The sequence below is a fragment of the Amphiura filiformis genome, chromosome 15 (genome assembly GCF_039555335.1).
Source record: "Amphiura filiformis chromosome 15, Afil_fr2py, whole genome shotgun sequence".
NCBI lineage: Eukaryota > Metazoa > Echinodermata > Ophiuroidea > Amphilepidida > Amphiuridae > Amphiura > Amphiura filiformis.
Genome location: NC_092642.1, coordinates 27,853,488 through 27,879,975, shown reverse-complemented (window position 1 = coordinate 27,879,975; position 26,488 = coordinate 27,853,488). Strand labels below are relative to the sequence as shown.

General features: G+C 36.8%; 1 protein-coding gene across 7 annotated transcripts in view; it reads right to left on the bottom strand.

The window, feature by feature from the left end:
* LOC140171448 (uncharacterized) overlaps positions 1–26,488 on the bottom strand; it is a 179,411-nt gene that overhangs the window by 131,351 nt on the left and 21,572 nt on the right. For 5 of the 7 annotated variants that reach the window (XR_011861600.1, XR_011861603.1, XR_011861605.1 and 2 more), the window contains one exon: positions 22,562–22,706. Coding sequence is in view for 1 of the 7 variants with exons in the window: in XM_072194709.1 (XP_072050810.1) it covers positions 17,009–18,616 (1,608 nt within the window). In the remaining 6 variants the exon portion in view is untranslated. Of the gene's footprint in view, positions 1–81; positions 302–16,227; positions 18,857–22,561; positions 22,707–26,488 lie in introns of those variants that run through there. The other 2 variants (XR_011861604.1, XM_072194709.1) reach the window with 2 other exon arrangements.

The window sequence follows — 26,488 nt, the reverse complement described above, 5'->3', positions numbered from 1 at the left end:
GGCAAAATGCACAGGAAAATGGTTTCAAAAGTTTCATTTCCCTGTGTTGCTTATTGTAACATGTATTTACATAGTAAAGTTTACATGAACCCAGCAATGTTGACAGATGTAGATCAGGTAACGCTGCATGCATGTACTATGTGTACCTGAAACCCACCATGAAGTAAAATTTACTGAAAATGAAGATGTCCTTCAGTGGATCCACATGAGTCCAAGACCACAATCCCCACTGTCTTCTGTCTTCGTCCGGATTCTACTGTTATTAGGTTCCAATTGCAGATTTATCAGTGGATCTAAATATCTGAAATGTTAAAAAACAAATTAATATTTCCTTATTAATATTCTAAAACTTTAATCAATACTGACGGAAGTCAATTAAACCCAGGAACTATTACATAGTGACATTGAGTAGGTAAACTGTATTGTGTTATAAATTATTGACTTATAGATTATAAATAACCTGCCATTAAGGGCTGGGGTATGAACGTTTGGACAGTATTTATTGTGGGACATGAGAGCACATCAGACCTATCGAATTGCATTCTGAATACGAAGAATGTCCTTCTGATATCAAATAATTTTGATTTTTGAAATTACGCAACGTAATACACATTTTATGGCAAATCATTAAAATTGATATTTTTGATATTTTACAGTACTCGGTAAACTTTATAAATCTGATGATTTATACTTAAAGTGTATGTAGGTGGGATGAAAAGCCGACGATCAATTGAAAATTTTGACCTTTTCAGTATTGAAGATATGGATTTTTTCCCAAAACACCCAAAAAAAATTAGGTCTTTTGGGGAAAAAATCCATATCTTCAATATGAAAGGTCAAAATTTTCAATTGATCGTCGGCTTTTCCTCCCAGCTACATACACTTTAAGAATATATCATTAGATTTATGAAATTTACTTCGAGGACTGTTATGTATCAAAAATTTGAAAAATATCAATTTTTGATATTTTGTCATAAAATTTGTATTATATCGTGATTTTCAAAAAATGAAAAATATTTGATATCAGAAAGACATGCTTCAGATTCAGAATGCAATTCGATACGCCTGAGATGCTCTCATGTCCCACAAAAAATACTGTCGAAACGCCATAAACGCTCATTTTAGATCCCTTAATGTGCAGCAATTCATGTGTCTGTTAAAAGTAGCTAGACCCTTGAAAGATATCTTCAAAACATTAAAATGTACTAAAATCTCACATCTCACATAATTAGGGGTGGTGCAATAATTATGTGTACCAGGGGGTGAATTCTCAAAATGGTCTGCCAAAATCGCTTGTTCTCTTTGGCCGTGCTAAAAACCTTTGCCCCCCCTTCGACGTGCAAAAACCTTTGCCCCCCTTTTGACGTGCGGCCAAAAATCTTTGCCCCCCTTACACATGCAAGATTTTGGGGAACCCAAATTTAAAACCTTAAATTGTCTTAACATATAATGCGAGCGCAGCGAGCAGGAAATTTTGCATATTTGAACATGTTCGTAACGTTTTCCTACGCTTTTTAGGGCGTAATATAGAAACAGTGCCCAAAATATCTGTGCCAAAAAATTGCTTGCCCCCCCTTTCGACCTGCCAAAAATCGCTTGACCCCCCTTTCGACCTGCCAAAAAATGCTTGCCCCCCCTTTTGGCCTGCCAAAAATCTTTGCCCCCCTATAATTCCCCGGTACACATAATTATTGCACCACCCATTATAGATTGCCACAGTTATCCATCACTATGTCTTGCGCAATTTTTTGAGAGCTCAACCTGCATCCGTCACTATGGATTTTACCATATTGATAATGAGTATGACTGCCCATGAAAATCAGGCTGCAGCTTATTCATGTGTATAAAAATTTGGCAGATTCCGTACTTTTTGAGTAAAAGTAAAGACAAGGAGATCTACGCATCACAAGACTTGTCACCTGATTTTGCATTCTCTTATTTTTACCAAATGACCTGACCTGCAATGTAGCTTTCATAATAATGCACTATGGACACTTGTGTCCAAGTTAACATTTTATATAATCCATTGGTATTACATGTTGAAGGCCTCTATATACAACCAAAGGAAATACATACTAACTGAGGGGTGTTTCCATAACCTGACCACAGTTTCTGACTACCTTTTCTGACCACCTTTTCTGACCAGCTTTTACAGTGAGCCCTGTGATATTTGATTTTTACACTATAGACCACAATGGCCTTATCCCAATGCCATAGTCCAATAACATTAACTAAACAATCATAGTGCAAAATTTGACCCCAAGTTGCAGAGTATGAGGTTTTTGTACCCCAATTTTCAAAGGTCATTCAATGAATGTACAAATGTATTGGATTCAAAGAACTGTGCACTAATAGATGAGAATGTTTTGGATCCTAGTGTTTTACACCATAATAGGTGCTGGGTGATAATTTGCAAGCTTTTCTCTGGGACCTGTTAATAGATAAATAACATTTTTAAGGGTACATGGCTGTTATTTCTTTCTCACTTTAGATTATTTATTTGTACCTTTTGCTTGTCAAGTATCCTTTGATTTTGTTAATACAGTTTTGTCCCGGAGTTTTGTTTGTATATTTAATGTCTTGGATGCACCATCGGATCGGATGCCACTGATGTAAAAGCAATTTCCAAATAAAAACTTTAAACTTAAAAACTACAACACTTTCATGGTAAATGAAATTATTTAAAACAAATAAAATAAAATTTTGCACACACATCCAATTTTCCTGACTTCATTCGAACGAGTGCTCCCTAATGTTACCCTCAGCACTTCCCTGTTCAGACTTTGTCTGTCTGATGGACAATTAAGGGTATACAATGTATTGTTGGTCGAAGCAGCAGAAAACAAAGTAGTTCACAGCACCTTGCAAATGGTAGTGAGCTTTAGCAAAAATTGCATGGCTCAATAAGCCCAATCGGCATTAGAAGTTTGCAATGCATTGTGGGACACATTTTGCAGTTTTGGGACACTTTGTCCTTTGACCTATCGGAAAATTCAGAAAAATTTGGGTTTTATGCGTACAAAATATAATTTAAAACGTGTTACTAGAATAAAAACAAACCCAAAAATTTGATTATTGTATAAATTGATTATTTTATTATTTATAATGATAACATTATTACAATAATAAATTAATTATTAATGATTACAGCAATTTTCCCGATATGTCAGAGGTCAAATTGTCCCAAAAAAACCCGAAAGTTACAATGGCAATTGGGCTTATTCATAGCGAGCGTGTAGAATAATTCAAATATCACATTTATACTTTTGTAGGTCCTGTGGTTCTTGAGTTATGTTGTAAAGAGGGCTGAAACAACAACACTTTTGTAAAACGTACATAACTCATTAACAATAAATTAAGCAAGTTTTCAAAGTATATGATTTGTAGAATGAACTTTTGTAAAACACCAAAGTGTTATTTTTCAATAATATTGATTCAGATAATGAAAATCTGCTTCGACTAACAATACCTCGTATACCCTTAAACCCATATTCACATTCATGCTGCACCCTACCATGAATATGACCTTGTGAAGTGGTAATTGTGTTTACTTTTAATTATTGACCCAGCACTTGAAATGATAATTGCCTCCTCTCTGAGAAGTTAACTGCCCTGTGAAAAACCAAAGATACTCAATGTATTGAGTATCTTTGGAAAAACAAAACAAATTTCACTTGATAATTTCAATTTTATGTCACTTAACATCCAGAATGGTACAACATATTATTGTGCAAAGTGTAAAGATAATAAAAATGAAGAAAACATTAAAATAATGTCAAATAAGATGGTCAAAAAAGATGGTCAAAAAAGATGGTCAGAAAAGGTAGTCAGAAAAGGTAGTCAGAAAAGGTGGTCAGGTTATGGAAACACCCCTAACTGAGCTCAAAAAGAAACTTGTAATTCTTATTCTTCACAAGGTTATATGTTAAAATCCTGTCCATCAAAATAAAACCAACATTACACACATCCCCAGGACAGTTTCTAGGACCACATTCACAGCCCAACTATTGGCACCAAGCACAAGAAATCTCTCAGAATGAATTCAAGATCCTTGCACAGATGATAATTTTCAAAACGGTGTTGCTTTTCAAGCACTTTCTTCAATAAACAGGTCTTCCGCACTATAATAGTCCACTGACTCTTGGGGATTTGTAATTTTTAGAGTTGTTGGAGATTTTGACCGGGAAAAAAGTGGTAGTAGAGAAGAATTGTTGGTGTCTTTGTTACCCTACTTCTGCTAGCAATACAATCTAAATATTGCCGTAGATCATTGCATCACAAGTACTAGACTTAATCCGCCACACAGCTAGCAAGATGCATGTGAATATGTTTTGTACATACATCTGTATATTTTGGGCATAGTGGTGAAAACATGAACAATGCTCACAAGTCACTTTCTCTCTTATTATACTCCTCCAGATTTCAGATTGCGGCAGAGACATGTTTCAAGAAATTCACAGAAAATTGCATGATGACACATAATTGTGAGAGAAAGGGAACTTTTTACCGTGTAAGAGGGTCGGTCAGTCAGTATGTAATAAGAGTTGACTTGTGACCCTATATGCATGTGGATTGTTTTCATGGCATTTCCCCGGGGCATTTCTCAATGATTACATAAACACTGTACCTTTGTCTTTCAAACACATATGATTACGTAACAGCATTAGCATAAAATCAATGGTCTATAGAGTCGCCTGCTGAAAATGAGTCATTTTTGTTAAGAGAAGAGGCTGAAATGAGGTATTGTTGTATATTTTATATTTTCTGGAACAGTCATAGAACACACACTTCCAGTTCATTAAACCATGTTTGTTGGGCTGTAAAGGTTTTAGTTTATTCAAAATGTGTGGTCAAATATGTTTTATTTTTGACAAAAACAAGTCTTTTCTTTCAATAAACCAGTTCTGTTGACTAATCCCCAAACATTAAAACAGGAGTCTCCCTAGAAAATATTTGAATCTATGATTAAAATCTAACTGTTATTCTACTATTATTACATTTATACAAAAAGTAGTGGTACAGAGAGGCCATCGTTTAAAACTTTTCTGTTATTTGAGGTTGAGATCATTCATAAAAATTCATACGAATATTTGAATTAAAATTTTCATAGCATTTTGTAATATTTTAGGCCCTATTTACATGGAATTGTGCAATTTTCGTGCATTTCCAGGATGTTGTATCGGTCATCCCACCTACACATGTGCAGATTGTTGTTTGATTTGCATCAGTTATCATCGTACCGAGTACCAGCTTTCACACATGACCAGTATTAATTTTTATCTGTTTCATTTTGGAGATAATCAATGGCATTTGTAATAACTGCTTTTTCATTTCCGCCATTTTTGTAGAATAATGTTGCTTCCATTCAAGCCCTACAGTTGTTGAAGTGCCCATGACGTCCCATTTCATATTTCGCCAAAAGGAAACTGAGGACCTAGCTTTTATTCCTGCCTAAAACTAGCCATATTCACCTTGTACTTTGCCTGTTCTCAGACATTTTAAACACATGCCTTTGCTGTAATTAAAAAGGCCCGCCTTTTTGCGTAATTTGGCAGTGTCCATAATCTATTGACGTACTTTATGCTAATGATGTTACGTAATCATGTGTGTGATGTAATTTTTACGTGTTGTTTGAAAGCCAAAGATACAGTGTTTATGTAATCATTGAGAAATGGCATGAAAACAATCCATATTATGATGTCACAAGTGAACTCTTATTACATACTGACCCACCCTCGTATAATGGACTATCTAGACCCAGTTAAAATTCAAACTCACAAAGTAAATTACTGGGGATAATGCTACACTTGTTTATTCATGCGCATATTTGGGGGGGCTTTGGGGCCAGCCCCGGGTCAAAGTAGAGGCGGCAAAAACGAAGGGGCGGAAGAAGAAGAAGGGGGCAAAAAGAAGGGCGGCAAAAAGAAGAATGGGCGGCAAAAAGAATTAGTAAAGAAAAAGGGCAAAAAAATTAGAAGAACTGTGAAAAAATGGTACTATACATTGCTTTTAGGGCGCTTAGCGCCTAAAATCCTTTTTTTTTTTATCTCTCTTCACTTTTTCAAACCACCGAAAAAAACAATTGGGTCAACCTTTTCGGGCTGTTGAGGAAGGGGCGGCAAAATGTGATATTCTTCAGCCCCGGGATAGGAGCGACCACGGTACGCCACTGTTATTTGGGTCTGTGTCTTTCTGATATTTTGAGAGTTAAATTTGCTACAATTTCTTTGAATTGCTTTTCCAAAATACACACATGTTCTGGAAATTAGTCATAGACACAAAACAGTATTTTTATCTCCCGTTTTATTCACACCCCCAATTAATTACACAACACTGAGACTTTTCATGGCGATCGATGCTATTCACCTGTGTGGAAACAAAGCATGAAAGCATGCTGCTGATTTTGATTTTGAGATTATTGGATATCAGTCTTATGACATTTTTTTTCATTAATTTTATAAAGATGCTGCCAATGACCACTTTTTCTGAACTATTTGATTGCAGCTGGAGTTGGGTACAAACTGGTATAGCTATGATATTCACACAATTTGATGCATTTTAGCCCTACATGTGCCTACATTTTTGCTTATGAAAATGTTTGATAGCTTCATGCAGGTAGTTTCTAATTGCACCTCAGCTCAGCATCAAGTAATGTCTAAAAAGGAGACAAATAGGGATGGTATAGTTTCAATACCGTAAATGTTCACCTAATGACGCACCTGGGCTCCTTTGCCTTGGGGTAAATTTCATGTACAAAAAGAGAGCTCCCTCCTCTAAAAATCCCAACAAGAATTCGCGAACCCAAAACTTTTTTGACCCCTCCTCTTAATGGACCTAAAACTTTTTGACCCCCCCCCTCATATAGGTTCAAAACTATTTTGCCCCCCCCATCATAATGTACGTACCATTCTACTAATTCAATTCTACTATATACCACACAGTGTCGACTTCCTATTCGATAAATATAAATTTAATACTCCGTTGGTGAGCGACGGCGACTGGTATTTCACGAACGCAAAGAAAAGGAGTTCTATCTGATTGGCTAGCAATCGATCGCTTAGGTCGCTTAGTAGTCAACTATAAACTCAAAACTGAGCATCGTATTCAATTCGATTGAAATCGGTATTCTATTATTGCCGTAGATAAAGAGAGTGATAGTGTGTCAATAATGTACATTGTATTGCAGCTGGATTTTACATGCATTCTTTTATATAAATTTTTTTCTCAAAGAGTTGAATATGATCAAAATTTTTACTCAGGATTTCAAATTTTTTACCCGCAAATTGCAGTTAAACATATCCACAGCAAAATACCGGTCCTCACTAATTAGTGTATTTAATTTCCAGTTAGTGTATTTAAGATAAAACCTGACAACAAATAAAATTTTCTTGCAATAGAAATATCATATGGGATACTGATATGGTAGGTCGCAACCGCCACAACGTGGAGCTGGATATACGCCAGTAGCTGACTTTTTGCTCCGTGTAGCCAAATTGATCATGTTAGAGTTTTTCATTACTCGGAGGTAAAACTGACTAATTAAGTACGACTTACTCATTACGTGAAGCTAATTTATTCATTAAGAATTTGCAAGACGAGCCACGTAGTTGCAAGATACCGACGATCCAGCAACTGATAAAAACAACAAAAAGTAGTTAATGAAAAGTACGAACTGACTTATTATTAAGATGGACATGCACTCATAAGAAACTCATACAGTATTGTACATAACTATATAGCTAGGCAGAGTGGTGGTAAACTATGCACACAGTTCTGCGATCTGCAGTGTATCGCCGGGAGCTAATTTGTATAACTTGCGCTGTCCCTGCGGAATTCGACCTTCAGCAAACTGCAAACCAGTTCGGATTTACTTTATATACTAGTAGTAGGCCATACATACTGTAGTTACTGTCCGTTTTCCTATACACAATACTCAGTGCGCTCACCATTGACGCGTGACCTCTACAAATAGTGTATGTTAGAAGTATAGGCCATTGCCTAGTTGACGTCACTACTGTGTAAAAAATAACCGCCAATATTTAAAGTATTCTCTGAAATTCTAGAAAATATAGTTTTGTAACATGTCCTAAATTTTTAGCTAATTTAGGTGTTTGGAAATATTGGTACTTTTGTACCAAAAATATGAAGAAATTATTTCTAAACCGTGTTAAGTCATTAAGCTTCTCATTTTCAAGAACGCTGGTTAACAATAAGCAGACTATTGTCTCATTTCGTAAACAAAAGCCCACAGTATTGTTACCTTGCGTTCGCTCTATAATCGTTCACCCAACTGAAACTATAATACCAGCTCATTGCTCATTGCACAGGTAAAACAGACACAAGTGCAGTATGTATTTAACCAGAGAAGATCTGATGTAACATAGTTGAGCCGTTTTCATTGAGTGTTATCTTGGTTTAATAGCTTTTAATAGGGTTTACGCCTTCAAAGGTCGTGGTGAGTTCTACTGTATAGACATGACTGCATCATGATTATTTTTAAGTCAACAACATTCAACAATATGATCACCGTGATAGTATGAGAGTATCAGTACCGTGGGTGTCAGTGATCCTGGCCTGACACAGTAGACAAACAAACAAACAAACACGCCACACACATGACACATGCATGCAAGGTAACATTGACTATACACTAATCAAACAATTGTATTGATCCTGTACAACTGGTCGTGGTTTATTTACAATCGATTCATTTAAAATCCCCATAGTAAACATTAATTTTGGCAAGAGTTTTCTCTCTCTGGAACGAGGATGCATCCACTGGCTCCGCGTAATGAAAAGATCTAACATGATTGGTCAATTTAGCTCCGCGAAGCGAAAAGTAAGCTACGCGTAGCAGCTCCACGTTGTGGCGGTTACGTCCAGCCATATATTGATCATGCGAAAATCGTCAAACATAGAATAGAAACAGTGTGGCAGGCGCTCAAAATCTCAAATTGTATGCTTAGCCTGAGTTGCACGGCCTATCTCGAATAAAATCACCATGCGTAGTTGTTGAAAAACGTGAGGATTCATCGTACTATCACGGCAATTTTTAACACGAAGATATAGGGATGATGACGGTGTGTACCATTCAAATGGCAGAGGAAACATATTAATGATACTAAAATTTGTATTCAAGTGCAATGAAATTGTACCCATGTCATTGTGAAATATGTGGAATTGTGGAAATGTTTAAAAGTAGCATAAGTATGTTTATGCAACCCAGTATTAATATTAATCAGTGGCGCCGGAAGCATTACAATTTAGGGGGCGTCGGGGATGAGTATATTTTGTTCTGGTTTTACTGGCAGTGGCGTAGATTTCTTTTTGACATGGCGTTGGAAAAAGTATAATGAATCCAGTACCATTTGACGATAGAATAAGTGAATGGTACAAATGCGAGCGAAGCGCGCTAAAAGTTTTGCCATTTGGAAGCTAAACGAATGAATTTTGATGCAAAAGTGGATTATATACACGCAAAGCGCACACAAATTTGTACTTTAGGGGCTAAAATGGCCAAATATGAGCTTAATTTGGTCAGAAACACACATACAGGTGCGGGTACAGGTGTCAACATTGGGGGGATGATTGTATGGGCCATCCCCCCCGGATCTACGCCTATGTTTAATGGGACTTTTTGTTGCGGCGAAGCGCGCAAAAACAAGACCATTTTAGCCCAAAATACAGGGGCGTAGCCAGTTTTCTTGGTCGGGAGTGAATAAAATTTCAGGGGCACAGACGAAAAAAGAAATTGCAGTTGCAAATACATATACCGGTTTTGTTTTTTAGAGAGACTGTACATGTATTTGAGCTTCCAAAAATAGGCTTTATTAGGACAAAATGCCCATGATGGGATGAAAATGCCTTTATTGTGACAATGTGCGCACACACGCCTACACAGCGTGCAAACATTTTGTATTTTACACTATTTTGGCCCATGATCGGGTTGAATTTATATGGAAAAGGGTCTCCTTGCTCCTTTTCTTTGCCCTCCAGATTTTCTCTTTCATTTTTTTTTCAGAGGGGCACTTTTCTCTTTCATTTTTTGTCAGGGCCCTTCCGCCCCTGTCTACACTACTGCCGAAATGGTGTGTTTTGCAATTTTACCCTATTTGGGCCCAAAATATGGTGCTTTTCGATGTGCTAAAAAAAGTTGCACATGGCAATTATTGCTTTATTTTTTCTTCTATTAGGATTTTTAGGGGATGTCCCCCATGGAAAAAATTAGGGGGGGACGCACAGTGTCATCGCCCCGATATCTTCATGGCAGAAATCGCCATGGTAGTTTAAATCCACCGCCACGCATAGCCATTTTATATCGACCTGTTTAATAGTTTTGTGTCGCATAAGAGCCGAAGGACATCTGACTAAGGCTACTGACAATAGCCCCGATTAGCCCGGTTACTGTCCTCGCTGTGTGTTAGTCAAGCATGGTACACCATAGGTCATATGGTTTTAGACTACCTTCACGATTGGCCTATACACTGCGCTATATAATTCGGCACATATAAATCAAAATTATTGTCAGTTTTTGACTCAAAGCGCAAGCTAGTATATCAAAGCGCAAGCCAGCGACTATCATATCTGTTAAAATATATATTCAAGTGCAAGGAACCACATCTGGTTTCTTTATACGAAATCATTTACGGGAGATATTCATCATTTTCAAACCCGGTATCCAAAGATTTATCGGCTGAATATCAATCGTGCATAGTACATCCACATGTATCGATCCCGTGTATTCATTTCAGTGTCTCTTGCTGTATAGTGTAATTATTAACCGGGCGATGTCGGTGTGGGACGTGTACCCCGGTTCTCCAAGCTTCCTCCGCCTAAAATTGTAATGCAACATGATTTAGTTGTATATATCAGTGATAATAAATTAATAATCTGTACTACATGAAACATTATTGTAAAAATTGTCAACACTAAAGAAGAGCAAAGATATACAGCTTTTAGTGATTTAAAGAGCTGACCACGTTCGAGTATAGTCCCACCCCCCATTTTTCGAAAAATTCCTGAAATTGTAAATAAAAAAAATCATTCAAGATGTTTTGTATTTTTAATATGAAAATTGATCATTTGTATTCATGTCATACTCTATTAAAGGAAGGGGTATGAACGTTTGGGCAGTATTTATTGTGGGACATTAGAGCACATCAGACATATCGAAATGCATTCTGAATACGAAGAATGTCCTCCTGATATCAAATAATTTTTGATTTTTGAAATTCGCAATGTAATACACATTTTATGGCAAATCATTAAAATTGATATTTTTGATATTTAACAGTACTCGAAGTAAACTTTATAAATCTGATGATTTATACTTAAAGTGTATGTAGGTGGGATGAAAAGCCGACGATCAATTGAAAATTCTGACCTTTCGTATTGAAGATATGGATTTATTTTCCCAAAACACCAAAAACAATTAGGTCTTTTGGGGAAAAAATCCATATCTTCAATATAAAAGGTCAAAATTTTCAATTGATCGTCGGCTTTTCCTCCCAGCTACATACACTTTAAGAATATATCATTAGATTTATCAAATTTACTTCAAGGACTGTTATATATCAAAATTTGAAAAATATCAAATTTTAATAATTTGTCATAAAATTTGTATTATATCGTGAATTTCAAAAATGAACATTATTTGATATCAGAAAGACATGCTTCGTATTCAGAATGCAATTCGATACGTCTGAGGTGCCCTCATGTCCCACAAAAAATATTGTCAAAACACCATAAACGCTCATTCCAGATCCCTTAATGATTTCAAACTGCATTCAAATTCAATGCATTATGCAATTATGATATGTTGCATTCAATAATACAAGCCTACGTATACTTTACATTTACTTTTACAAATATAATTATATAAACTTTTTCAACTGAATGCGTTCATCATGATTAATAACATTTTTATTTATCAAAAATCGACTATGGCATAGTCTAAAGATCCACCCACCCACCAAATTTGAGCTCCATAGAGGCAATTTGAAATTTCTACCTTTTTTGACCTACGACCTCTTAACCGTAGGTCTGACAAAAAAGGTCACCGTGGAAACTTTTGTTTGTTAGTCCACGATCCACCCATCCAGCAAGTTTGAGCTCCATAGGGGCAATTTGGAATTTCTACCTTTTTTGACCTATGAGGCTATGACCTCTTAACCGTAGGTCTGACAAAAAGTCCACCGTGGAAACTTTTATTTGTTAGTCCAAGGTCAACACACCCACCAAGTTTGAGCTTTATAGGAGCAATTTGAAATTAGACTTCAATTGGACTTGACCTGGTCAATGACCTTTGACCTTAAAAAATATAAACTGGTTCTTCCTCATATCAAGCTGCACCCACCCACCAAGTTTGAGGAACGTTGGACCCCCAGTCTCCAAGCAAAGATGCGGACAGACAGACAGATTCCGCTGAATTATAGTAAGACTAGGCGGTTACCCATATTTGGCAGTTCTCGGCTGTCGCGATTACCTGGCTGATGGTGACTGTACCCACCACGTTTCATGCCCATACAACAGTTTTTAGTAATTTGACCTTCGATGACCCCAAAAAATTTGACTCTAAAAGTTGACTGTACCCACCAAGATTCATGGCCATATGAAATTTTTTACTATTTTGACCTCAGATGACCCCTGGGTGACCCCGGATGACCCCAAAATGACCGTCCAAAAATTTGACTCTAAAAGTTGACTGTACCCACCAAGTTTCATGCCCATACGACAGTTTTACTAATTTGACCTCAGATGACCCCTGGATGACCTCGGGTGATCTTGGCCCACTTACCGAAACAAACTTGTTCTGTCTGAGATCCAGATGCACCCACCCACCAAGTTTGAGGAACGTACGACCCCTAGTCCCCGGGAACATAGGCGGAAAACAGTTTTTACTAATTTATATAAAATAAACATTATTTTTCATCAGGTTGCCGTCGCAAATAATAAAGGAGACAAGGAGAAAAAGTGATCCCGCCTGGGAATCGAACCCTTTTCTCCTTGTCTCCTTTATTATTTGCGACGGCGAACCTGATGAAAAATAATGTTTATTTGTATTTTTCTCATTCCTATCCTGAAATTTGACGCTCCAAGTCAATGTATTTCCGGAGAAATCAGAGAATTCATGCCATAATAGCTTCCCTGGTGCCTACCAATTTCTGGAATTCTGGAGAGGCTTATCGTAGATAATTATAGTCTCCTCAACAGCAAATTTGGTTTCACGTCATTCACATTGCGTGAAAAGAGCGAATCACTAACTGCTGAGGAGACTTCAGATCGACGATGGTAGTAGCTGGTTAGCGCGCTATGTTTTGGTGCAAGAGGTACCCGGTTCAGTACTCGATAACGGCATTTTTTTTCATCCCCCATTTTCAACCCAAACTTTTACATTCATCTACATATTGCAAGGGGAAATATATTTAGTTTCCTTTTTTTCTGAATCGGTACGAAAAATATTTTAAAACGAAAATTTTCCGTTCAATACAGCCATTTGCAGCATTGTCGTCAAGGCATTTCTGTTTTGCTTTCAATATTGTCGAACAGGAATTACGGCGCGGGCGTGGCACATGTTGTTGCTTGCCTGCCCATAATGCAGTTCACGCATACCAAGGTATTGGATTGTAAATTTTGTTATTTATTCACATTTAAAGGAGTATTTCGTGATCCTAGCATCCTCTTTTTATGACATTTTTCAGTACATATCCACGAAAAAAAGCATATTCCCAAAATTTCAGTTGATTCCGATTTTGCGTTTGCGAGTTATGCATGATTTATGTGTATTACACTGCTCCATAGACAATACGTTGTAATTTCGTTCTGGTGCACCAGAACGAAATTCAAATTTCGCGATATCTTTGCTAAACTAATTAATCTGCAAGAAATATTTTGTACATAAACATTATGTAGCCAGAGTATTCCAGTGATATAAAAATCTCAACTGTTTTTGAGAAAAGTGGGGGGATGAGGCTGTGGATCACGAAATGCCCTTTTAAGCTGAAAATGTTCTTGTTTTTTCACAAAGCTGCATAAAGGGGACGATATTTGATATTATATGTAATTTAAAAGACAATCCATTTCCAAAACCAAGAGGGTCACCCCCTTTAAAAGTGGACATATATGATAATAAAAGCTAACATTCTATGGCAAAGAATATCTACTTTCTATGGAAATATTACAGTATATTTAAATATTGACACTTTTCAAGGTTTCTCTTTTAATGCAAGATCTGATGTGGTGCACAAGGTCACTTCCGTCATATATGCATTTCTGACAGTACAAGTGAAAGTTGGGTCAGAAAAAAGGAAATATTATGTAAACATAATATTAGATACAAAATGTACACAATTACCAACCTATTGGTGATAAAAATTTGCAGTCACTTTTTTTTGGAATATTTACAAATTATGATTTATGAAAATTATGCACATTTTACATCAAATTTACAGTAATATTTATTACATGACAATCATCAACATACAAAACTACAATCTACAAACTGTTGCGATTCTGTGCATCATTTTGTTTCTTAGCAACAGCGATTTACATTTTGTGTCCAAAGGAAGGGGCTGTGCAATAATTATGAGTATGGGGGGGGGGGAAAGAAATTTTTGGCCAGCCAAAAGGGGCAAGCAATTTTTGGCCAGCCGAAAGGGGCGATGTTTGGCACACATTATCGGGTGCCGTGAATAAAACGCTCTAATAAGGCTTAGGAAAACCGTACGGAAACGCTGAAATATGCAAATTTTCCTGCTCGCTGCACTCGCAACATGTATATGGACCATTTAAGGTTTGCAAATTGGGAACCAAAAATTTGCTATGTGCAAGGGGGAAAGATTTTTTGGCGGGCCGAGAGGTGGGGGCAAGTGATTTTTGGCAGGCCGAGAGGAGGGGAAATCGATTTTTTGGCGAGTCGTTTGGAAAATTTCACCCCCCAGGCTCATAATTATTGCACAGCTCCTAATATGAACATTCATTACGTTTCACTACCTGGAGAGAATTGATCACAAATCGATTCCCTCCTGAGGTTCATATCTGTCAACGAGTTGACCAGATCACAATGATGTCATCATAGCTAGAGGGAGTATATAACACAAATGGTTCAATGAGTTACATAACTAGAATTACGCGGTTCGTAATTAAGGTGGACCCCACAAAACTATACACCACATGAGGCCACCATATACTATCACAATACCAAGTTTGATATAATATTTGATATAATACTGGATTCGTCATACAAATATCGAACTTGCCGTTGGCTCGTACGATATTTTTATGACTCATCCAATATGTTATGGTATCATGCAAAATAAGCCATCCAATATTATCATTAGGTTTTCTTAACTCCTAATAACCCTGAAAACATAATAATGAAGTTGATCGGTGATTGCGTTTAAGCTGGAGAGTGGATTAATGAATTTGCTTCCGCCTGGACAAACAAAGATACAAAGAAACAAAGAAACAAACAGGCAAGGAAACAAACAACCATCTAGATGATAACACAAGCCCCACATATATGTGGGGGCCAAAGATGACCTTGTTTGGTTCCCAGGAAGTCAGTTTTGCCCTAGGCAATTTGTGGTTAAATGTTGATCCACTATGAAAGTTTGACGCTGAAAATCGCACTGAAAACCATTTTCAGCGTTACTCTACCCATTTCCATTGTTACTCTGGGTATTTTCAGTGTGGCTATTGTCTAGGGATTATTTATCATAACAATAGCATGGCCCAGTACATTTCAGTGTGATTAGGACCATTTCAATGGGATTAAGGAATGGCCTCTCATTTTGAGAATGTTGCGGTCTATTTTCAGTGTGATTATAGACATTAATCTGATAACAAAGGAACTCTTTTAGTGCTATTTCAGTGGTTTTATATATTGTATAATTTTCAGCGTTACTCTGCACTTTTCAGTGTGATTTTCAGTCTCAATATCTCATAGTGATCCCTCACTACAAGAGTTATTATACCGTCAATTTCATTGAAAAAGGAGGTGAGACATGATCAAATCTCTCCAGGTAACAAAACGTAATGTCAACTTAATTACCCTATTGTTCTTAAACTATTCATGCAAAACCTTGTTAAAACCAGAACAGAGCACTTTGAACATGCACTGATCTTTTGATGTTTTCACAAAATTCCAAGATGTACAAAACTTTCCAGGTCAGTGAGTTTGGAATATGAAACCCGCTACACTATTATGTTTTCTCTTTAGTTACATTTTCAACTATATGGTGCACATTGTCACTTATATGTGAACTTTCAAATCACTCACAAAGTTCTCACATATTATACCATTTTTCACCCAGTTTTGGCAGTGACGCAGCACTGTCAAGTGGGTTACTTTCTCACCGTCTCACGCCAAGGTAGTATAATCTCACTCCTAGGTAGTACCCGGTAATTAAATCTCACGCAAAATGCTGAAAAATGAGTAAAATCTCATGCATCATAAAAAAATTTGATGTCCCTACCTACCACCCCCCCCCCCGGCTCCCCGCTTTTCAGATTCTCGAGCGCCATGGCTCAAATAATCATGGGTTAATTGAACATTGTAGTCGATAAATCCCGGTCCGGCTGTCTCACGCCAAGCAATTCCAAAAAGTTGATAGCCCTGAGTGATGTCAGTGCGAATTTCATGAGGCACAGCTTCAAGTAGCTAGCATCACATGCACATACTTAAAGCAACCGCATAGATGCCAACAGTCACCAGCCCTTAATAATTCTATAACCCCCCTTATTTAGGATGTTAAAAAATTATCCCCCCCCCCCCCTATTTTGGGTCTCTAAATTATATGACCCCTCAGTATATTCATAAACCCCTTCCAAAGAAAATGCCAGCCCCCTTGACCCTATTTGACCTTTGACCCAAGACCCACCTCCTAACTTACCCAACACCTACTTAAGAATGAGATAAATACATACTCTATCATGAGAGTTCTGATGTAGTATGTGATACCCTTCTTGGAAGCAAACATTTCTAACTATACTAACATTGACAGTCTAGTTATTTTTCCTTGGTGCAAGTTTTAATATGGTTCACAAGGCCACTTTTGTGGGCAAAACATTTCTGACAATACTCACACTGAAAGGGTTTCTCCTTTGTGTGAGTTCTGATATGGATCACAAGGACACTTCTTCGGGCAAAACATTTCTGACAGTACTCACACTGAAAGGGTTTTTCTTTGGTGTGAATTCTGGTATGGCACACAAGGCCACTTCTTTGGGAAAAACATTTCTGACAGTACTCACACTGAAAGGGTTTCTCTTTGGTGTGAATTCTGATATGTTTCACAAGGTAACTGTTTTGGATAAAACATTTCTGACAGTACTCACACTGAAAGGGTGTCTCTTTGGTGTGAATTCTGATGTGTTTCACAAGGTAACTGTTTTGGGTAAAACATTTCTGACAATACTCACACTGAAAGGGTTTCTCTTTGGTGTGAATTCTGATATGGCACACAAGGTCACTTCTTTGGGCAAAACATTTCTGACAGTAATCACACTGATATGGTTTTTCCTTGGTGTGAGTTCTGATATGGTATGTGAGACTATCGCTATGAACAAAGCATTTCTGACAATACTCACACTGGTAGGGTTTCTCCTTTGTGTGAGTCCTGATATGCTTCACAAGACCATATTTATTTGCAAAACATTTCTGGCAGTACTCACACTGAGAGAGTTTCTCTTTGGTGTGAAATCTGATGTGTTCCACAAGGAGACTTCTTCGGGCAAAACATCTCTGACAGTATTGACACTGATAAGGTTTCTCTTTGGTGTGAGTACTGATATGGTTCACAAGGTAACATTTTTGGGCAAAACATTTTTGACAGTACTCGCACTGAAAGGGTTTTTCCTTGGTGTGAATTCTAATATGGGTCAAAAGGCTGCTTCTTTGAGCAAAACATTTCTGGCAATACTCACACTGATATGGTTTCTCCATGGTGGTGTGAGTAGCTCTGATATGGTATGTGAGACTAGAACTTTGAGCAAAACATTTCTGGCAGTACTCACACTGGTAGGGTTTCTCCTTGGTGTGAGTCCTGATATGGGCCACAAGGACATGTTTATGAGCAAAACATTTCTGGCAATACTCACACTGATATGGTTTCTCCATGGTGTGAGTAGTTCTGATATGGTATGTGAGACTAGAACTTTGAGCAAAACATTTCTGGCAGTACTCACACTGGTAGGGTTTCTCCTTGGTGTGAGTCCTGATATGGGCCACAAGGACATGTTTATGAGCAAAACATTTCTGGCAGTACTCACACTGATAGAGTTCCATTTTAGTGTGAGTTAAAATATGGGAGTTGAGGTCATGCTTTTGGGCAAAACATTTCTGACAGTACTCACACTGATAGGGTTTCTCACTGACATTCAACTTTTTACACCGGTAGTACCATAGCTTCCTGTGGCTATGCGAACATCTTAGCAGCTCACCATTTTTTAATACGTTTTTCGGACAAAGCACACTTTTGCATCTATGAGCCCACACATATTTAAGCATATGTCTATTAAGATGGTTTTTCAATTTGTCCAAAGAATAATGCTTCATGCGGCAAAATGCACAGGTAAATGGTTTCAAAAGTTTCATTTCCCCTGTTACTGATTTCATTTTGCCTGTTGCAGAGTAAAGTCTACATGAACCCAACAATATTGAAAGATGTAGATCAAGTTATGGTACATGTACTATGTGCACCTCAAACCCACCATGAAAGTAAATTTTATTAAAGATGAAGATGTCCTTCAGTGGAGCCATATGAGTTCAAGACCACAATCCCCATTATCTTCTGTATTAGTACTGGTTCTACTTTTGTTAGTTTCCAATTGCAGATTTATCAGTGGATCCGAATATCTGAAATGTTACAACATAGCAGTTGCAAAATAAGCCAGTCAGTCTAGCAGTTTAGGAGGATGTCATTTTCTTCGGAAGGGGGGGGGTCATGAAGATGTTGTTGACTGGAGTCAATTTTTATGACCCCCTGTCTTGGGTCGAAAATGTTCATCCCCCCCAATCCGTCTACACAGACTTACGACAAATTATTCATTTCTGGAACTAAGACATTGTGGAGCGGGTATAAATTTTGTATTATATAACTTAAGGGATCTGGAATGAGCGTTTTGAGCGTTTCGACAGTATTTTTTATGGAACATGAGAGCACCTCAGACGTATCGAATTGCATTTTGAATACGAAGCATGTCTAATTTTTGATATCAAATAATTTTCATTTTTTGAAAATCACGATATAATACAAATTTTAAAAATTGATATTTTTCACATTTTTGATATATAACCATGGAGGTATATAAATAAATGGAGAATGATCCAGCCAAGCCTCTTTTGTACTACGTTGGTTATGACCAATTATTGTTGAATAGGCAATTTCAGGTTTATATTGATTATGCTAAGCTGATTACATTGTGAAGTCTGTTTCACTGGCCATTGATTTCAATGGGGTAAAATGAAGTTTATACTTATTGGAAAGTGCTCATGTTTCATAAAATTTTGATAGGCCTATCAAAATCTCATTTTCGCCAAAAATTGAGTGCTTAAATTGGATCAAGAAATCAGTATTTTTTTTTTTTTTTTCACCTTATCTGTTGTCATCTTGTGACTCCCTACATTTTGGTCATGAAAAATTGAATTATGACTTTTTTTTCCAAAAAGTTATGACCCCCCCCCCCCCCGTATATTTGGAACCCCTCCCTCCAAAGAAAATGATAGCCTCCTAATAATATTAATAATCATTTAGGCCTAAATACTGATAATTATTTATTATACAATGAGAAGTTTAACTTGATGATGATTTAGGCGGCCTATACGATTTCATGACAATACAGAATTAAAAGTTTAAAACAATAACATGACATATCCGTCATGGCACTCAATCAATTTGACTCAAGCTTCAACCAAAATCACGGTTATCATACACTAAACTATGAGAAACTGTTTAAACAAAGTATGTATAGGGCCTATACATTCCGTATATCAATTTCTCTCTAGAAAAGATTGTCTGATCATCACTTTTGCTTGAATTCAAGTACTTCCGTAAATTTTGCTCGCCAGAACTCAAATGGCCCAAATTGGCCCAACATAATTTTTTTCACAATCGGAAGGTTAAAACGTTTTGCTTTCATTTGCACTATATTTGAACTCCCTCAGACCCCTTAAAAGCTTAATATATGAACATGAAAACTAAGTATATTTGTCAAGTTACGGCACAACTAGTGTAGAAAACAGTTTCATAACTTGAGAACAGAACATCCGAATTTCTTCTGGTTATCGCTCGATCATACATTGAAACTATAAGCTATCAAAACTGGTGACTTTGAACTAGCTGATTGACTAGCTGACGCCATTATACAGTTTCTTTTACAAGGCTTCCGCACGGGTCAATGTAGGGTCAACTCCTATGAGGAAATTTTGGGAGTGACAATCAATGAACCATGGTAGAGGCTCATAACCATCGTGGAGATCAATAGCTTGGCTGAAGTGGCTGGTCTATTCAAGTTTGGTGACTCATTGAATAGAGGTAACGGGATAATCTCCACTTAGGAGATTAGAATTCTGGCGATCATTCTCCATTTATTTATATACCTCCATGATATAACAGTCCTCGAAGTGAATTTTATAAATCTAATGATATATTCTTAAAGTGTATGTAGCTGGGAGGAAAAGCCGACGATCAATTGAAAATTTTGACCTTTCATATTGAAGATATGGATTTTTTCCCAAAAGACCTAATTTTTTGTTGATGTTTTGGGAAAAAAATCCATATCTTCAATATGAAAGGTCAACATTTTCAATTGATCGTCGGCTTTTCATCCCACCTACATACACGTTAAGTATAAATGATCAGATTTATAAAGTTTACTTCGAGTACTGTTAAATATCAAAAATATCAATTTTAATGATTTGCCATAAAATGTGTATTCCCATTGCAAATTTCAAAAAATCAAAATTATTTGATATCAGAAGGCCATTCTTCGTATTCAGAATGCAATTCGATGTCTGATGTGCTCTATTGTCCCACAATAAATACTGTCCGAACGTTCATACCCCACCCCTTAAGATTGTGCGCACTGTATTTTGATTTTTTAAGTTAAAGAATATGTGTGCAGCACATGAAATTAACCACCCTTATTTAGGGTGTTACAAAATTATAACCCCCCTATTTTGGGTCTCAAAATTCTATGACCCCAGTATATTCATGACCCCTTCCAAAGAAAATAACAGCCCCCTTAAACCTATTTGACCTTTGACCCAAGACCCACCTCCTAACCTAACCACCACCTACTTGAGAATGAGATACATTAATATTCTTGCTTGGATCAATAGATATCGCACTATCAGGAGCGCAATTTTACTGATGCCTAGCATTATTTCTAATTAGCCCCCTTCGACAATTCTTGGTAGATATTTAAAATCACATCTGATATTCACACCTAGTGATTCTTTCATGTGAGTTCTGATGTAGTATGTGATACCATTCTTGGAAGTAAACATTTCTGACTATACTAACATTGACAGTCTGGTTATTTTTCCTTGGTACAAGTTCTAATATGGTTCACAAGGCCACTTTTGTGGGCAAAACATTTCTGACAGTACTCACACTGAAAGGGTTTCTCTTTGGTGTGAATTCTGATATGTTCTACAAGGGTACGTTTTTGGGACAAACATTTTTGACAGTACTCACACTGAAAGGGTTTCTCCTTGGTGTGAATTCTGATATGGCACACAAGGTCACTTCTTTGAGCAAAACATCTCTGACAGTACTCACACTGATAGGGTTTCTCCTTGGTGTGGGTAGTTCTGATATGGTATGTGAGACTAGAACTTTGAGCAAAGGATTTCTGGCAATATTCACACTGGTAGGGTTTCTCCTTGGTATGAGTCCTGATATGGACCACAAGGCCTTTCTTACTCATAAAATATTTCTGGCAGTACTCACACTGAAAGAGTTCCTTTTAGTATGAGTTGCAATATGGGATTTGAGGTTATGCTTTTGGGCAAAACATTTCTGACAGTACTGGCACTGAAAGGGTTTCTCTTTGGTGTGAGTTGTCATGTGTCTATTCAAAACACCACTCTGTGCAAAACATTTTTGACAGAACTCACACTGAAAAGGTTTCTCTTTGGTGTGAATTTTCACATGTCTTTGCAAATAACTATTCCGTGCAAAACATTTCTGACAGTACTCACACTGATAGGGTTTCTCACTGACATTCAACCTTTTACACCGGTAGTACCACAGCTTCTTGTGGCTATGCATATATCTTAGTAGCTCACCATATTTCAATAAGCTTTTCGTACAAAATAAACTTTTGCATCTATAAGCCCACACATATTTAATCATATGTCTATTAAGATGGGTTTTCCATTTGTCCAAACAATAATGCTTGATGCGGCAAAATGCACAGGAAAATGGTTTCAAAAGTTTTGTTTCCCCTGTTACTGATTTCATTTTGCCTGTTGCAGAGTAAAGTCTACATGAACCCAACAATATTGAAAGATGTAGATCAAGTTACGGTACAAGTACTATGTGCACCTCAAACCCACCATGAAAGTAAATTTGACTAAAGATGAAGATGTCCTTCAGTGGAGCCATATGAGTTCAAGACTACAATCCCCACTGTCTTCTGTCTTAGTCCTGGTTCTACTTGTATTAGTTTCCAATTGCAGATTTATCGGTGCATCCAAATATCTGAAATGTTACAACATTAATTGCATGTTTCACCAAATAAAATTGTATAATCAGGCTGCAGTTTATTCAGGAATATATAAACTTGTAGATTTTGTACTTTGAAAAAAAAATAAGGAGATCCACAGATAACGGAGACTTGATCTTTGACCTAAAGCTGTTTTTTCCAAAACAGAATAGGGTAGGAAGCTTTATTTGACCATCAAGGAAGCTGAAATCAACAAAGTTGTACTTCCTTGGTGCCATGGATTTGAAATACATGTGTTTTGGTTTTGGTCAATACATTTTAATCCATTATAAATTTTGGTTTTGGCAGTTTGGCAAATTTGTAACTTTCAAAAACATTGAATGCGCACCATACAGCTCCAATAAGGTTGCAATATGTGACTCCTCACAACTGAGCCCGGATGTCGCCAGTGCCACTATTGAGATATGCTCCATCGAACTTAACAATAAACAATAGGAAAGATAGGATTTATTGACTGTTTTATTGATTTTTCACTACTTAAATGTCAAGTACTATAGACATGATATACATCATTTTAAAGCTAATTTCAAGCAGAATATTTTGGTTGAATATCTCAAAAATGATGATTGGCGACATCCGGGCTCAGTTGTGGCGAGGAGTCACATATTTATTCACACGTAAATCCTTTTTTGTCTGCTATCTTGTCACTCATACACAGGAGTAGCTCACAGGTAATCAATATATTGTTTATTCAATTCTATGGTGATTGTTGCGATGTTGAGCCAATACATCTTAATCACATAATGATTGTGATTCTTAAACCCTATGTGAAGTCTTCTATTTACCATTCTTGAATTATCACGAAAAGGTCAAAGGTCTCAATTTTGGCTCTATGGGGGTCAAAAAAGTGCTTCAATTTTGACAAATCATGGGTAACAATAAGTTTTAAAACCACTGGTTCTGAAAACCCCTGAAAATCCAAAATATGGGGGCGCAAATCAAAGACCTGGGCCTTTTTACTTGCAATCCTGTTAGTTCATTCAGCCAGAAAAGTGAATTAATTCTACATTTTAAGCCTTGCAATTTGAAAAAAATAAACACTTCTGACAATATTGAGACTTTTTCCAGATTTCCCTTTAGTATGATATCTTCAGTCAGCATAGCATTACTGACGGGCCTGATACAGATAGGCGTTTCTTTGTGTGCATTCTAACTTGTCTTTAAGGTTGTGGGCAAAAAAAATGAACTCTACAAATATTTATTGGAATTAAGGTGAAAATACCTTTCTTTTGCTTTTTGTTTGACAACAATCGGAGCTTCCATTCAAAACTTGTATTCAAAACTGTAACTTCACGAGATAAAATTTCTTAAATAATCAAGATTTTGACCTCTAATTTTCACTATTATTTGTGATAATTCAAATATCTTTTGCAAATCAAAATTAAAGTAAAACAGTGTTTCCAAAATATAAAAAACCTAAAAACAGTGTTTCTAGACTAAAAATTCACCAAATTACCAAAAAAAATTTCGCCGACGCATGTCCCCACGGAACACAATATCTTAAAAAGTATTTGAGGTATCAGAACTATGTTGTTGCTATGGTAGCAACAAAACAGCATAAAACAATAATTATTAAATTTTGAATTTGAACTTTGACCTCTAGTGAGACCCCAATACATCACATGATTATCATAATTCTAGTTCAGGTTCATGTCCTGTCTATGAAGACCACATTCCAAAAATTTCATTTCTATTGATTGAATACTTTTTGAGATATCATGATCCCAATGTCTCTACCTTTGAAATTCACCAAATCCAATATGGCGGTCATTACCATGGCAACGAGTCAACAATCTGAGTATTGGATTTGAATCAAAAAATTTTAAGGTATACATGTCACCTAGTTACGGGAAGTTTCATTTACTAAGTTTACAAGCTTTAGATTCAAGATCACCCAAACTGGGGGAATCCACGCCTCGGTCCACGTTAAGGGTACTACACCCTGGTCAATTTTGTGCCTATTTTTGCATTTTTCTCAAAAATTATAGCACATTGGTGACAAGTAAGATATGTATATTATAGGGGCAAGGACTACTGTTCTACTGCACTGAAAATTCAGCAACTCAAGGCAAGTAGTTATTGATTTATTGATCAAATATTGGTTTTCCCTCATTTTTGACTGTAACTCCACAACTGTTGTCTGTGTTGAAATAAAATTTCCAGTGCAATAGTTGTAGTCATTGCCCCTATAATATACATATCTTACTTGTCACCACTACGCTATAATTTTTGAGAAAAATGCAAAAATAGGCACAAATTTGGGCAGGGGTGTAGTTCCCCCTTAAAGATTTCTATTCTGTATAAGCATGGAGGTATATACCTCCATGGTATATTAAAGCAGTTTGCGAAGCACTATAGATCTAATTCTGCCTGTAGCGGCCACAGGGAAGGTTGTGATGGAGTACAGGTAGCTCTCATCAAGGGGGTGACACTAAATTCACGGTTGTTCTATTAGCAACGCAAAATCTATGAAAAATTCAGCTGGTTTACTAGCTAGAAAGTGAGGCCAGTTATCGATCCGTTATAGCTCGTTATGAATTATTCATGTTCGACCCCTTGGCTCATGTGAATTGCGTTTGGCAAATAACAACGTTGTTTGTTTTGCGAACTTTGCCTGTTCAATGAGAGTATAGCGCCCCCCAATACATCTGGGCACAAATCACGCGAAAACGATCTAGTTTAATGAAATGGCGGACGGGTATTCCCATCAGGCACCAGTGATATGTTTTTTCAAAGAAAGTCTACTAATTTGATATGAAATGACATTTTGCAATAGCAAAGTCAAAATTAGGACTTGCTGTCAATAATATGAAGGAAATATGTGACAGAGGCAAGGTGGGAAATACAAGTAGTATTTAAGTTATAATAACCTTTGATACCCGACCTGACCTTCCATCATGGTGCCATGATTCGTCTGATGTATTTCTATTATGCTCTCAAGTAAAATAAAATATACCAAGCTGCACTGTGCAGACACTGTTACTTGGCTCCCAGCATGAATTATTGATTTTATACGGAGGTAAAGAAATGCACAGTGTATGTGCATGATGTGCAAGCATACTCCAAATATTTACGGTAAATCTGAGAAGTGGTCAGATGTTGCATGTCACATGTTCGGGAAAACACGTGGCAACATTTTAAGATTTCAGGCTTGTTTACTAGTTAATTGCCATTTGTACTCTTTATTATTTATCTTTGTTAATTAACATATATTTTAAATGCTGATAAATCGTGGTTGGCTGCCCATGATATCTGTACGTTAAATTCAATGTTTTATGAATATAATTCTACCACGCAGAGGGGGTCACGCAGCAGAATTTCACATCACCTGACTTAGCTAGATTTCGAAGCTCTGCTCTTCAAATTCGTGTAACTTTCAAAGTTTATACATTTAATATATTTAATATGATACTAATTTTTGTTATAACCAACTGGTACACGAAATATACTAGCTTATTACCTATACAGAAAGGTGATTATCAGCCTTCACTCAGCAAATTGACATGCCCGGCATATGCAGCCATTCTCCGTCTGGATAACATGACTGTCGCCTCAATACGTCTGGGCACAAATTTAAATAAGAATACGCTATTTACATATCAATGCGGCCTCATGCTAATTAAAGCTGCCCCATCCAGGAGTTCATCTATGCTCTCATGCCACTAGACCTCCTGCCATAGCAGTTGCAATAAAGCCAGTCAGTCTAGCAGTTTAGGAGGATGTCATTATCCAGCCCTTAATAATTTTTGATTGTTAA